The sequence below is a fragment of the Rhopalosiphum padi genome, chromosome 2, assembly GCF_020882245.1.
Source record: "Rhopalosiphum padi isolate XX-2018 chromosome 2, ASM2088224v1, whole genome shotgun sequence".
NCBI classification, from domain to species: Eukaryota; Metazoa; Arthropoda; class Insecta; order Hemiptera; family Aphididae; genus Rhopalosiphum; species Rhopalosiphum padi.
The window spans coordinates 49,827,314-49,841,837 of record NC_083598.1 but is presented as its reverse complement, the minus strand read 5'-3'; the positions used below and the strand labels follow the sequence as shown (position 1 = coordinate 49,841,837).

At 35.4% G+C, this 14,524-nt stretch overlaps 5 protein-coding genes across 5 annotated transcripts; 3 read left to right on the top strand and 2 right to left on the bottom strand.

Annotated features, from left to right (window-relative positions):
- Positions 1–77: 77 nt before the first annotated feature.
- Positions 78–518, top strand: LOC132921906 (histone H4). Its single transcript, XM_060985148.1, has one exon. It carries the CDS (start codon positions 146–148, stop codon positions 455–457), a length of 312 nt encoding a protein of 103 aa, XP_060841131.1. The 5' UTR covers positions 78–145; the 3' UTR covers positions 458–518.
- Positions 519–1,501: 983 nt separating this feature from the next.
- LOC132921901 (histone H2A) lies at positions 1,502–2,073 on the bottom strand. Its single transcript, XM_060985143.1, has one exon. It carries the CDS (start codon positions 1,997–1,999, stop codon positions 1,622–1,624), a length of 378 nt encoding a protein of 125 aa, XP_060841126.1. The 5' UTR covers positions 2,000–2,073; the 3' UTR covers positions 1,502–1,621.
- Positions 2,074–2,341: 268 nt separating this feature from the next.
- Positions 2,342–2,835, top strand: LOC132921894 (histone H2B-like). Its single transcript, XM_060985136.1, has one exon. It carries the CDS (start codon positions 2,413–2,415, stop codon positions 2,791–2,793), a length of 381 nt encoding a protein of 126 aa, XP_060841119.1. The 5' UTR covers positions 2,342–2,412; the 3' UTR covers positions 2,794–2,835.
- Positions 2,836–8,615: 5,780 nt separating this feature from the next.
- On the bottom strand, positions 8,616–9,042 carry LOC132921893 (histone H2B-like). The gene has a single exon (XM_060985135.1). The coding sequence runs from the start codon at positions 9,036–9,038 to the stop codon at positions 8,658–8,660; it is 381 nt and encodes a 126-aa protein (XP_060841118.1). The 5' UTR covers positions 9,039–9,042; the 3' UTR covers positions 8,616–8,657.
- A 4,466-nt stretch (positions 9,043–13,508) lies between these two features.
- Positions 13,509–14,001, top strand: LOC132921900 (histone H2A). Its single transcript, XM_060985142.1, has one exon. It carries the CDS (start codon positions 13,571–13,573, stop codon positions 13,946–13,948), a length of 378 nt encoding a protein of 125 aa, XP_060841125.1. The 5' UTR covers positions 13,509–13,570; the 3' UTR covers positions 13,949–14,001.
- The last annotated feature ends 523 nt before the right edge of the window (positions 14,002–14,524 follow it).

Genomic DNA, 14,524 nt, shown 5'->3' with positions numbered 1-14,524 from the left:
AAAACAAATGGAGCATTTCGATTGGCCGTGTGTGCTCCGTGAAACGCATAAATACATTGACGTTTGTTAACCGGGCATCAGTCAACGTTCAGCGTTCATCGCAGCAGCTCTTTAAGCAATCAGCTAGAAACTACATAAAATCAACATGACCGGACGCGGTAAAGGAGGAAAAGGGCTTGGAAAAGGAGGCGCCAAACGTCATCGTAAAGTACTCCGTGATAACATCCAAGGAATAACCAAGCCTGCCATTCGTCGATTAGCTCGCCGTGGCGGAGTAAAACGTATCTCCGGTTTGATCTACGAAGAAACCCGCGGAGTGTTGAAAGTGTTCCTGGAAAACGTGATTCGTGATGCCGTAACATACACCGAACACGCCAAGAGAAAAACCGTAACAGCCATGGACGTCGTTTACGCTCTTAAACGACAAGGACGTACCTTGTACGGTTTCGGAGGTTAAAATGTTTCGTCCGCGATTTGCTACGTAAAAATAAAAGACACATTAAAAAGGCCCTTTTCAGGGCCACCACTTATAATATAAGTTAAGACTCTTAGACTATATGCTCAATCAATTAGATTTGTTTACTTCGTATCAAATTGTTTTTGTATTGGTGTATTTTATGGGCACTTTAATATTCATCATTATACCTATTTAAAACAAAATTAAGTAACACATCGTTCTTTTTTTATAAGTGTAAATTAACTCGAATAGGTGTATGTTAAACAATACGAAATTGATTTCTGTGTAAGAACCAAATTGGTGTAAATACACCACGAATGTATAATTGAAAATTTGAAAAATAATTGCGCGGGTAGGTAAGGTTAATATAAATATCACTGAAATATTTATCACATATTATGGATTGAGACTAAAAGAACAATATACGGAAGGCATTTTTTCTGTCTAATTGTTGATGGTAATTTTATAATTTTGATGTATACACTACTTTGTTACAGCTAATAGGTAGATCACTTTGTTGATGTTATAAGAATATAATAATACGTTATGTATGGATCTACCTTTTACTAAGTATGCTTTTATTATATCGGGATTCCCGATGGAGAAAATATACCTTTCTTCATTTGCAGTCTTCTTTATCAATGGTTTTTTTTTCGTGTTACGTTATAATTTTGTATTTAAATTCTAAATCATTTGATAAATATTTTTGACACATGGATATTTATACTCACAATATTAGAACATATTATGAAATATCAATTCAATCGTAATATTTATTTATTTTTGTAGATTGTAATGTTCAATTAATGGGTACGCAACACATAGATAATAGTTATTCATCAGTTGGGAGCATATTATAAAGGCATTTATTATTTAATGCAAATCGAACAGCTCTTATTCTAGGATTAAGCAATGCATGTAAATGCGAATTAATATTTTAACGGGAATTTTAAAATGTCAAATTTAAACTAATATAATTATTTTGGTCATCACATCCAAAGTAGACGTTTTAGCAGGACTAATAAAACCTTTGGTATTTTAGGAATCATCTTTGTCGTCATGTCATAAAGTATAATGGAATTGAAAAAGGGTGGGTGATGTTTACGATAAGTTGGTGGCCCTGAAAAGGGCCGTTTTATAAGTTGACTAGGTGGATCCAAGTGATTAGACTTTTTTCTCGGTCTTTTTGGGTAAAAGAACGGCTTGGATGTTAGGCAACACACCGCCTTGAGCGATTGTAACACCGGACAACAGTTTGTTCAATTCTTCGTCGTTCCTGATTGCCAATTGCAAATGTCTGGGAATGATACGAGATTTCTTGTTGTCACGGGCAGCGTTACCGGCCAATTCCAACACTTCAGCTGCCAAATACTCCATGACGGCGGCCAAGTATACTGGTGCTCCGGCTCCGACGCGTTCGGCGTAGTTTCCTTTTCTCAACAGACGATGGATACGACCGACTGGGAACTGGAGTCCAGCACGGGACGACCTGGTCTTGGATTTACCTCCCTTCGATTTTCCTGCTTTACCTCTTCCGCTCATGATTGTATTTGAATGCTTGACTGCTTTGTAACTGATTCGAACTCTGAATGGTGATAAAATCCATCGGTAGGGAGCTTATATAGCCAAAATTTAGAAAACAGTACTGCGATTGGACAGTTTGAATTGTTATGACGATATTACTTGACTCCGTTTGATATGCAACTACTACTAAACGATGTTGTTTTTCATCATCATTCTGATAATGTTTTTTCGCGGAGAAGCTTCTATTTTTATCGAACACTTAACCACTGTGGATCCTATTTGTTCTGTTATACCTATTAGAATTTGGCCAATGGCTGTTTGACGTGTCTCCTTGGGTTATTCATATATACAGTCGCTTTGTGTATTTCAACAACATTCGTATTTGAAGTGCTTCATCGTCAACAACCACAGTTTACAAAAAATTATCAGCTATGGCTCCAGGAGGTAAATCCGCAGGAAAGGCAATGAAAAAGTCGTCCGGCAAGGCCCAAAAAAACATCGCCAAGTCCGACAAGAAACGCAAGCCAAAGAGGAAAGAATCCTATGCCATCTACATCTACAAAGTGCTGAAGCAAGTACATCCCGACACCGGAGTCTCCTCTAAGGCAATGAGCATCATGAACAGTTTCGTCAACGATTTGTTCGAACGTATCGCCGCCGAGTCCAGTCGTCTGGCCCACTACAACAAGCGGTCGACCATCACCAGTCGGGAGATCCAAACCGCCGTCCGATTGTTGTTGCCAGGTGAATTGGCCAAGCACGCCGTCAGTGAAGGAACAAAAGCTGTAACCAAGTACACAAGTTCCAAATAATTCAACTTATATTATAACATTCTTTAAAAAGGCCCTTTTTAGGGCCACCAATTTTTTCTATTGATCGATAATTATTTAAATTCATATATTTATCTCCCTACAGTCTATACTTAAACTCTATCAGTGGGTATCTTGCTATTTTAAAAGTGGCAATACTCTACACACTTTTCTCGATTTTTTTGAAGTTAAACTTCTTTACGCAGGGTAGTGAGAAAAAAAAAGCGAACGGGCGGCCGTACGAACGCAAACACGGACATGTCGTGCGCAGCCGCGGATTGTCGTAGCTGTATTTTATAAACATGGGTTGTGTCATTAAGCGACAGTATTTTTGGTTGGGTTATTAAACAAAGAATACTCAACAATAATATTAATGAGATAAATATTTAGATAAAAACGGAATGATCGTCCGAGATGATTTCATACGGTCGTCGGGGCGGCGGTGCGAAGCGTATCAGTACGTCATATACATAATATCACATAATAATAATAATATTACGTATTATAAATTATAATGTTGGACGGTGACAGCTGATGCGGTTTCGACGACGATGATAATAATAATACCATACACGCGCAGTTGTAACTTGCGATTAAAGGTCCAGGTCGTGCGGCGAGCCGGTTTTTCGATTGGTTGGTGGGTTGAAGTGTCGGTGGCGGCGGCGGCCCGCGTTCCCGTCGTGGCTAAGTTGTATGTACACGTATCCAGTGTGCTTTTAGCCATTGTTATTGATATAATAATACAGGGTGATTTTTTTATCGTGAACCAGTAAATATCTCGGTAAATATTAGGAATTTTAAAATAATTTTTTTTTTTAACTTTCTAGGTTTTACTATTTTACACTGTGTTACAAGTTTGATAATTTTAACTTCTTCCCTTATTTGATAAAAAACTATCAACTTTCGATTTTCAAATGGCAATACATATTTTCGATAACGAAAATTTATAAATATACTGAAAAAAATAATTTTAACGTTTATAGAATTTAATTTCAGTAATCCGTTCGCGACTTATTACTGTTTAAATATTCGTTCAATTTACTGCTACCGGGTAGTTTATCAAACCCAACAGTAAAGACCAGAAGTAAAAACGAAATGATATCTTAATTTAACAATACCCATAACGATCATAATCGATAATAAATCTTAGGTAGCAAGATAGATAAACAATACTGTTAGAAAAAAAAAAATGTCCTATCAACACTCCCACCAGAAAACCGTGGTGTCAGTGAGCGACTAGCCTGCCGCATCGAGGTTGAATCAGTTATAAAGTATAAAAATAACATATTACAATTTACTATCGTGGTTACATAGTACATCACTGGTTACTGATTCTTGGTATAGGACTTATCACGTATTATTTTAACAAAAAAATGATAATATATGGCGGTTAACTGTTAATGTTAATTTTCCATTGTCAAATATTGAATATTAATTATTAATTAATTAATATTCTTTGAACGTTTAACCACAGAATACGTTTTAAGTAAATACTATGTAAATGTGTATTATTTTAAATATAAATTTAAGGTTTAAACCAATTATTTCAATGCATATGTATTTTGTGATAGTGTTTTAATGTTGTATTTTGGTTAAACAATTTTAATTTAATTAAAAGTATACTTGATATGATATGATCACATTAATAGTTAATTGTATATTTAAATAATTAGGTCAAGTTATTGGTACATTACATAAGTAGGGCTATGGAGTTTTTATTAACCTAAATTGGCAAATTAAAATTTTTTTTTTACCTCTGAGTGTCATTTTCATGCAATATATTAAAAGATTTTTATATCTTAAAATATTAATTAAAAATTAACATCATTTCAAAAATAAGTGTAAAAATCAATATTTTTTAAAACATTCATAGCCCTAAAAATATGTTATACTCTATGTATAGAGTAGATAATGTAAAGTATGTTCAATGTTCATTTAATTTGTATTAATTTATCTAGGGTAGTGGACATGTTAAGTGTTAATATTTTTTATTAGGTATGACCTTACCCAAATCCTGCAAAAATTTGCACTACGGAAATTTGTTCAGTTCATGTTCTAGTAAAATTATTAATAACTAATGTGTTTATTGCCTTTGATAATTTAGTATTGAATTAATGTCCATTATTTGGTCTATTCACATACAAGATAGTTTTAATATAAAATGCAAATCATACATTATACGAAAAATATATACTAGTATAACTTATAATTATAAATGGAAAATCGGGTAGGCACGATGTACAACGAGCTCTAGGCCTATAACCTTGTATCAGATTATTCAGGACTCATTTTCTCGATGCACAAACCATTGTAATATCAGTCTGATGTAGGTTATTTGTCATGTCACTTAATTTGTGTAATCAAAATAATTTACCTATTCTATTTTTTTTTTAGTATACATAGATTGATTTGTAATTATTTTTATGTTTAATGAAAAGAAAACCTTTAATGGAAGGGGCATTGTAAAAATGTATAATTAAAAAAAAAGAAGAAATGTGTGAATAGACCTTTAACTACTTTAGTCTTAGCTCTATACCCTGAATCCAAGTACATATAGCAACCATATACATTTATATCTGCACATTTATGAATTATTTTTCTAAATACATAGAAATTGTTGATTTACTTTGTTTTAAAATGAAAAAATGTTATCTGTTTAATATAATCATTTACTATAGTAATTAAAATACACCATATTGTTTTTTAAAAAATATTTATTTTGTAATTTACTAATTATAACTCATCAATCTAATATAGAAATATAAATTATATTAAATAAATACATATGTATTTGTATGTATTTGGAGGACATATCTTTATCAAGACGCAAAACTTTAGTTTGGCAGCAGGACGGTGCTCCAGCTCATAATAAAAATATTGTTATAGAGTATTTAAATTGCACTTTTGGTACAAATTGGATGGGAACGTACAGTCCAAAAATATGTTGGCCACCTCGTAGTCCCAATCTGACTTCGCCATATTATTTTCTTTGGGGTTATCTTCAAAGTGTAGTTTACAAAGAAATGCCTGCTAATGTAAATGATCTTAAACAAAAAATTAAAGATGCTTGTTCTAATATCTCAAATTATGTTTTAGTGAAAACTACTACAAATGAATTACTTAAACGACTGGCAATTTGTTTGGAAGTAGATGGTCATCAGTTTGAACATCTATTAAAATAAATTATTAATAAACTTTAATTGACTACTTACAAGTATTGTGTATGTGTTTGTTTGTTTTAATTAAATTTTGAACTTAACTAATCCTTACTTTCCTTACCAATATTGGAAGCTTTTATAAATTATAAGGTATATTCACTATATTCTAAGATGTATGTATTTCAACCATGGTTACATAGTTCTGTGAAAATATTAACTTCATACTTCATAGGTTTAATTTTGAAACATGAACTAAGATATAATATTGTTCCATGGTATACAAATTAATTTAGTTAATATTGTTAGTGGTATCCCTGGTATTGGTACTATAGTACTTTTCTATGCTATAGTAGTACAAAACATTATAATATGTAAGTATGTTACTTATTTTCTTTGTTTCATATAATAAAACAACTTTATAAATGTTCACTCTTTTTAAATTTTTCATTAACTTTTTTACATTTATTAATTAGTATTTAGTTTTTTAGTAGCCACTAACCAGTAGGATTAATATGTTCAAGACGTTGAAATAAGTCATAAATAATTGATAGGTAGTTTTTATTCAAGTTTATTGAACTTATACCAAATAATGGACATTAATTCAATACTAAATTATCAAAGGCAATAAACACATTAGTTATTAATAATTTTACTAGAACATGAACTGAACAAATTTCCGTAGTGCAAATTTTTGCAGGATTTGGGTAAGGTCATACCTAATAAAAAATATTAACACTTAACATGTCCACTACCCTAGATAAATTAATACAAATTAAATGAACATTGAACATACTTTACATTATCTACTCTATACATAGAGTATAACATATTTTTAGGGCTATGAATGTTTTAAAAAATATTGATTTTTACACTTATTTTTGAAATGATGTTAATTTTTAATTAATATTTTAAGATATAAAAATCTTTTAATATATTGCATGAAAATGACACTCAGAGGTAAAAAAAAAATTTTAATTTGCCAATTTAGGTTAATAAAAACTCCATAGCCCTACTTATGTAATGTACCAATAACTTGACCTAATTATTTAAATATACAATTAACTATTAATGTGATCATATCATATCAAGTATACTTTTAATTAAATTAAAATTGTTTAACCAAAATACAACATTAAAACACTATCACAAAATACATATGCATTGAAATAATTGGTTTAAACCTTAAATTTATATTTAAAATAATACACATTTACATAGTATTTACTTAAAACGTATTCTGTGGTTAAACGTTCAAAGAATATTAATTAATTAATAATTAATATTCAATATTTGACAATGGAAAATTAACATTAACAGTTAACCGCCATATATTATCATTTTTTTGTTAAAATAATACGTGATAAGTCCTATACCAAGAATCAGTAACCAGTGATGTACTATGTAACCACGATAGTAAATTGTAATATGTTATTTTTATACTTTATAACTGATTCAACCTCGATGCGGCAGGCTAGTCGCTCACTGACACCACGGTTTTCTGGTGGGAGTGTTGATAGGACATTTTTTTTTTTCTAACAGTATTGTTTATCTATCTTGCTACCTAAGATTTATTATCGATTATGATCGTTATGGGTATTGTTAAATTAAGATATCATTTCGTTTTTACTTCTGGTCTTTACTGTTGGGTTTGATAAACTACCCGGTAGCAGTAAATTGAACGAATATTTAAACAGTAATAAGTCGCGAACGGATTACTGAAATTAAATTCTATAAACGTTAAAATTATTTTTTTCAGTATATTTATAAATTTTCGTTATCGAAAATATGTATTGCCATTTGAAAATCGAAAGTTGATAGTTTTTTATCAAATAAGGGAAGAAGTTAAAATTATCAAACTTGTAACACAGTGTAAAATAGTAAAACCTAGAAAGTTAAAAAAAAAAATTATTTTAAAATTCCTAATATTTACCGAGATATTTACTGGTTCACGATAAAAAAATCACCCTGTATTATTATATCAATAACAATGGCTAAAAGCACACTGGATACGTGTACATACAACTTAGCCACGACGGGAACGCGGGCCGCCGCCGCCACCGACACTTCAACCCACCAACCAATCGAAAAACCGGCTCGCCGCACGACCTGGACCTTTAATCGCAAGTTACAACTGCGCGTGTATGGTATTATTATTATCATCGTCGTCGAAACCGCATCAGCTGTCACCGTCCAACATTATAATTTATAATACGTAATATTATTATTATTATGTGATATTATGTATATGACGTACTGATACGCTTCGCACCGCCGCCCCGACGACCGTATGAAATCATCTCGGACGATCATTCCGTTTTTATCTAAATATTTATCTCATTAATATTATTGTTGAGTATTCTTTGTTTAATAACCCAACCAAAAATACTGTCGCTTAATGACACAACCCATGTTTATAAAATACAGCTACGACAATCCGCGGCTGCGCACGACATGTCCGTGTTTGCGTTCGTACGGCCGCCCGTTCGCTTTTTTTTTTCTCACTACCCTGCGTAAAGAAGTTTAACTTCAAAAAAATCGAGAAAAGTGTGTAGAGTATTGCCACTTTTAAAATAGCAAGATACCCACTGATAGAGTTTAAGTATAGACTGTAGGGAGATAAATATATGAATTTAAATAATTATCGATCAATAGAAAAAATTGGTGGCCCTAAAAAGGGCCTTTTTAAAGAATGTTATAATATAAGTTGAATTATTTGGAACTTGTGTACTTGGTTACAGCTTTTGTTCCTTCACTGACGGCGTGCTTGGCCAATTCACCTGGCAACAACAATCGGACGGCGGTTTGGATCTCCCGACTGGTGATGGTCGACCGCTTGTTGTAGTGGGCCAGACGACTGGACTCGGCGGCGATACGTTCGAACAAATCGTTGACGAAACTGTTCATGATGCTCATTGCCTTAGAGGAGACTCCGGTGTCGGGATGTACTTGCTTCAGCACTTTGTAGATGTAGATGGCATAGGATTCTTTCCTCTTTGGCTTGCGTTTCTTGTCGGACTTGGCGATGTTTTTTTGGGCCTTGCCGGACGACTTTTTCATTGCCTTTCCTGCGGATTTACCTCCTGGAGCCATAGCTGATAATTTTTTGTAAACTGTGGTTGTTGACGATGAAGCACTTCAAATACGAATGTTGTTGAAACTTACTTACTTACTTACTTGGTAGCACGGCTTTCGCCTATATACTATTCCAGGCTATTGCCTTTGCTAGTAGCTGTAGTTGGAGATGGATTTGCTATTTTTTATTTTTTTTTTTTTTTTTTTTTTTTTTTTTTTTATAATTTTAATTTAACTGGTTGCCCAAGGTTTTGTTCTCGGACGTTGTCTATGTCTCGAGGTATATAGAGAGGGGGAACAATTACCAATAGTTCTTATATGGTTGTACCATGAAGTAGCGATACGATGAAAAGTGGCTGAGGCATTTTTCTTAATGGTTTGTTGGATAGGAATGAATCCGACTGTGTGCAGAAGCACCGAGTTCCTTACAAAGGTCGGTTGGCCTAAAATTATCCTGATGCCTGTAGTCTGAACCGCCTCAAATTTCTTCCAAGTGGATGAGCTAATAAAGGGTGCCCATGCTTCTCCTGCGTAAGTTAAAATAGGGATAATGTACATTTTGAACAGGTTTAATTTGGTTCTAGTGGGGATTGGGCTTTTTTTGTTTAGAATTGGATATAGTAAGCCTCGAATTTGAGTAGCTTTTTTGATAATGTTGGATGCGTGGGTGGAAAAACTGAGGTTGCGGTCAATTGTTACTCCAAGATATTTGACGCTCTTAGACCAAGGGATTTGAACGTTATTTATATTGATATTTTTGATTTTTGCAGTTCCTGTACGGCCAAACAGGATTGCAGTGGTTTTGGATTCGTTTATTTTAAGTCGCCATTTTTTGAACCAGTCTAATGCCAAGTTTGTTTGATTTTGAAGTTGCAAGGATGCAAAACGCGCGTTGTGGTTTGAACAATAGAACATTGTGTCGTCCGCAAATAAGGAGACACGAGATTTAGGAAGTGTAGGTAGGTCATTCGTATAAATATTAAATAGCGTAGGGGAAAGACAGGAACCTTGTGGCACGCCCGCATTTGCCTTTCTCAGTGACGAATTTTGATTTTCAATTTTTACAGAGAAGGTTCGTTCTGAAAGGAAAGATTCTGTGATTTTGATAAGTTGTAAAGGGATATTCATGGACATCATTTTGTGGAGAAGCCCGTCGTGCCACACGCTATCAAACGCTTTCTCAACATCGAGGAAGATAGCAGCAGTTTGAATGTTTTGGTTGAGATTTTCGCTTAGTTGGTCCATAAGTTTGGTCAGTTGGAGGACAGTTGAGTGGTTTTGACGGAAGGCGAATTGCTCAACTCTTATTTTTCCAGCTAAAGATTTTTGGAGAGATTGGAGGATTAAACGTTCGTATACTTTTGAGAGTGAAGAAAGAAGAGCAATGGGTCTGTAACTTTCTGGTAGTTGATGGTTTTTGCCAGGTTTCGGAATGGAAATTATGGACGAGAGTTTCCATACGCTTGGAAAGTAACATAGGTTGAAGCACCCGTTGATTATTTTAGTTAAGTCTAGTATTTTATTTTTGGGTAGAAACTTTAGGGCAGTATTTGTGATTTGGTCTCTGCCAGGGGCTTTGTTCTTTGCTAGCTTGGATATAAGTTTTTGGATTGACCCTGGAGTGGTGAAAATATTGGGACCAGTAAGCACTGAGCCTCTGAGGGTCGCGATGCTTTCCTTTACTTCAGGTAAGTCATGGCCCTTAAAGGTAGAAAACTGATGTTCAAGGGAATCCGCGATGATCTCAGATTTCTCTTTTGCAGAGTAGGACAAACCGTTTGGACCTAGTATTGGGTGTGCGGCTGGCTTTTTCTTTAGCAGACTCCTGTTTAGCTTGTATATAGAGTTTTCGTTTTGGTTCATGGAATCAATGTACTTGTCCCATTCGTCCTTCCTATGCGTTTTTAGCATCAGTCTAATGGTTTTGATTTTGGAGTTTAGCGATCTTTTAATTTGGGGGTCACGATTTAGCTGCCATTCTCGGCGGATTCGGTTTTTTTCATTTATTTCTTGTTGAATTTCCGCGGGAATAGCTAGGCGACGGCTGCCCCTACCGCGAGTGTATGAGCAGTTGTCAAGAGCTGAGTGGATGGAATTTGTGAATGTTTGGATGCTGATGTCAATGTTTTGCTTGGAGTTGGCAAGAAGAGCCGTGTTAGGTTTTTCTGCATTGAGTGTGTGATAAAACTTTTCCCAATTGATTTGAAGGTTTGGAAGTGGGGGAGAGGTTGTGATAGGTGAGTCAGTTAATTCAAGTAGAATTGGATTGTGATCGGATGATAACTCATTTAGGTTTGTGACGTGTACTAGGAGATGAGTGCGGATTAAAGCAATGTCTAATACGTCAGGTCTGCATTTATTGGAGCTTGGAAAGTGTGTAGGGGTGTCAGGGGCGAAGATTGCGTAGTCATTTTGTAGGAGGTGGCTATAGAGTATTGATCCAGCAGCATTTGTCTTGCGGCTGTTCCAGAGAGGATGTTTGGAGTTTAGGTCACCAGCAATAATGAAATTATCTGCACTATTGATGAGAAGGTCGAGGTCAGATGTAAGTAAGGGTGACGACGGGGGTTTGTAAACCGAAGAGATGAGAGTGGTTTTATTACTGATTTTTATTAATATAGATGTAGATTGAAGTTTTGTATTTGTGTCGATTTGTTGATGGACTATTTTACGATGAACTAAGATAGCTGTGCCTCCATGGGCTGGAGAACCACGGATTGGCGGAAGGTCATTCCTGTATGTGATATAATTTGGGATCTTGATGCTTAGATTTGATTTGAGATGAGTTTCGTTTAGTAGTATAATATCAGGTTTGTTAGTGAAAGTGAATGCACCGAGTTCATTAATTCTATTAGTAATGCCGTTAGCGTTCCAATGTACAATTTTTAAGCTAGATATCATTGTTGGTTTGCGAATAGGGTAATAAAGGATTTTATAGTGGATATAAGCATGGATTTGGGATCATCCGATGTGGACAGAACTGAAAGGAGATCAGTTAAAAGTTCTATTACCTGCTCGCTGTTTAGAGTCTTCTTGGACTTAGTTGCAGAGGCGTAGTCCACTTTAGTGGTATCGGCACTTTGGGATTGAATAGGTTGATCTGTAGGGTGTGAGGGGTTTGGTTGTGGATTTTTGGCTAGCTTTGCATTAGCGGCTTGGGCGAGATATGAACAACCGCGGTAATTTGCCGTGTGTTTACCACCACAATTGCAACATTTTGGGTCTTGTTCGATAGTTTTGGGACATTGGCTAGCTTTGTGTTCGCCTGAGCATTTAACACATCTAAGCGGGTGGGTGCAATTGGAGGATCCGTGGCCTATGCGTTGACAAGCGAAACACTGTGAGGGCCCTGATTTCTTATAGGTCTCGACAGAAACTTTGACATAAAATAGATCAGTAATTTCATAGATATGCTTGGATGTAAGGCTACTACCAATGATAACTAAGCAAATTGGCATTGGTTTGTTCACTGGGCCAAAGCGTTTAACAAGTTTAACGTCGAAATTTAACGACTCTAATTCACATTGAATTTCGTCTGTAGAGATGTCAGTGGGAATACCTTTTAGTACAACTTTTAATGTACGTTCATCCGGAAGTTTTGAAGTCACGAATTGGATGTTCTGTTCTAATAAAATTTTCTGGATTAGTCTGTAGTGGCTAATTTCTCGGGTTTTAATAATAATTGAGCCGTCGGAAGTTGCTTGAGCGGAGACAACTTCAGGTGAGAGTTCGCCGAATATGATTGGAGCAGCTCTGCGCCAATCAGACGATTTTTTCACAATTATGGGGGGGATACGGAAAGCAGGTTTTACGCCAGAACTCGGAGAGTTATCGGCATTTTCTTCGTTTATATTATTAGTAGCAGTATTTGACCTACCTGGTACGGATGTGGAGAGTGGCGGAACTAGGTCCGAGATGTCGCTGGCTGGATGGGAGTTGTCCGATGAGATGTAAGAATCGCCTGACAACGATTCTGAGTCGGATGGTTCCGGCGATGGCGGTTCTGGTCGCTGTTTGGGTGGAGGAGAGGAGGTCTGGTTGCGGAGCTTTTTGGATTCCGTGAGTGGCGGGGTCCGATTCCTTTTCGAACCGGCTCTGCGGCCGCCCATGATGACTTCTACTTTGCGCTTGACTTTCGTTGTGGATGACGATGTTGAACGACTGTCTGCTTGAAACGCTGGACGTTGAATGAATGTTGTTGAAATACACAAAGCGACTGTATATATGAATAACCCAAGGAGACACGTCAAACAGCCATTGGCCAAATTCTAATAGGTATAACAGAACAAATAGGATCCACAGTGGTTAAGTGTTCGATAAAAATAGAAGCTTCTCCGCGAAAAAACATTATCAGAATGATGATGAAAAACAACATCGTTTAGTAGTAGTTGCATATCAAACGGAGTCAAGTAATATCGTCATAACAATTCAAACTGTCCAATCGCAGTACTGTTTTCTAAATTTTGGCTATATAAGCTCCCTACCGATGGATTTTATCACCATTCAGAGTTCGAATCAGTTACAAAGCAGTCAAGCATTCAAATACAATCATGAGCGGAAGAGGTAAAGCAGGAAAATCGAAGGGAGGTAAATCCAAGACCAGGTCGTCCCGTGCTGGACTCCAGTTCCCAGTCGGTCGTATCCATCGTCTGTTGAGAAAAGGAAACTACGCCGAACGCGTCGGAGCCGGAGCACCAGTATACTTGGCCGCCGTCATGGAGTATTTGGCAGCTGAAGTGTTGGAATTGGCCGGTAACGCTGCCCGTGACAACAAGAAATCTCGTATCATTCCCAGACATTTGCAATTGGCAATCAGGAACGACGAAGAATTGAACAAACTGTTGTCCGGTGTTACAATCGCTCAAGGCGGTGTGTTGCCTAACATCCAAGCCGTTCTTTTACCCAAAAAGACCGAGAAAAAAGTCTAATAACCTAACAATTACCCATCACTTATTAAAACGGCCCTTTTCAGGGCCAACAATTATTGCGAACACTTACTTGTCCCTTCCCATCCTACTTTATTTTTTAATATAATACACCACTTTTAAACGCACCTTAAAAATGTCAACAAAATTATAAGTTATGCGAATGTTTTTAAGTCCATACTACGAGTACTTCACATGTCTTGACCAAAATAAATAATTATATAAGTTTATGTTTGAAATTTTAAAATTCCCGTTAAAATAAATATTAATTCACATTAAAACGTTTACATGCATTTCTAAATCGCAGAATTCGAATTAAATAATAAATACGTTTATATGCACCCAACTCTCGGACTAACTCAATGCGCATTAACTGCTACATATAAACGTGGTAATTGTATTCTTTAGTTTTGTTGTTGTGTTAAATTAACGTATACAATTTTATGCAATATCAGTTCAACCATTCTTTAAACGAACGTGGTTTTGAGTTGATTAAAGGGTGAGTTAGTACAAAATTTAATAAACAAAAAAGTCCAAGTAGAACTTAGTATTTAAACTTCTTAGTTTGCCTTTAAATTA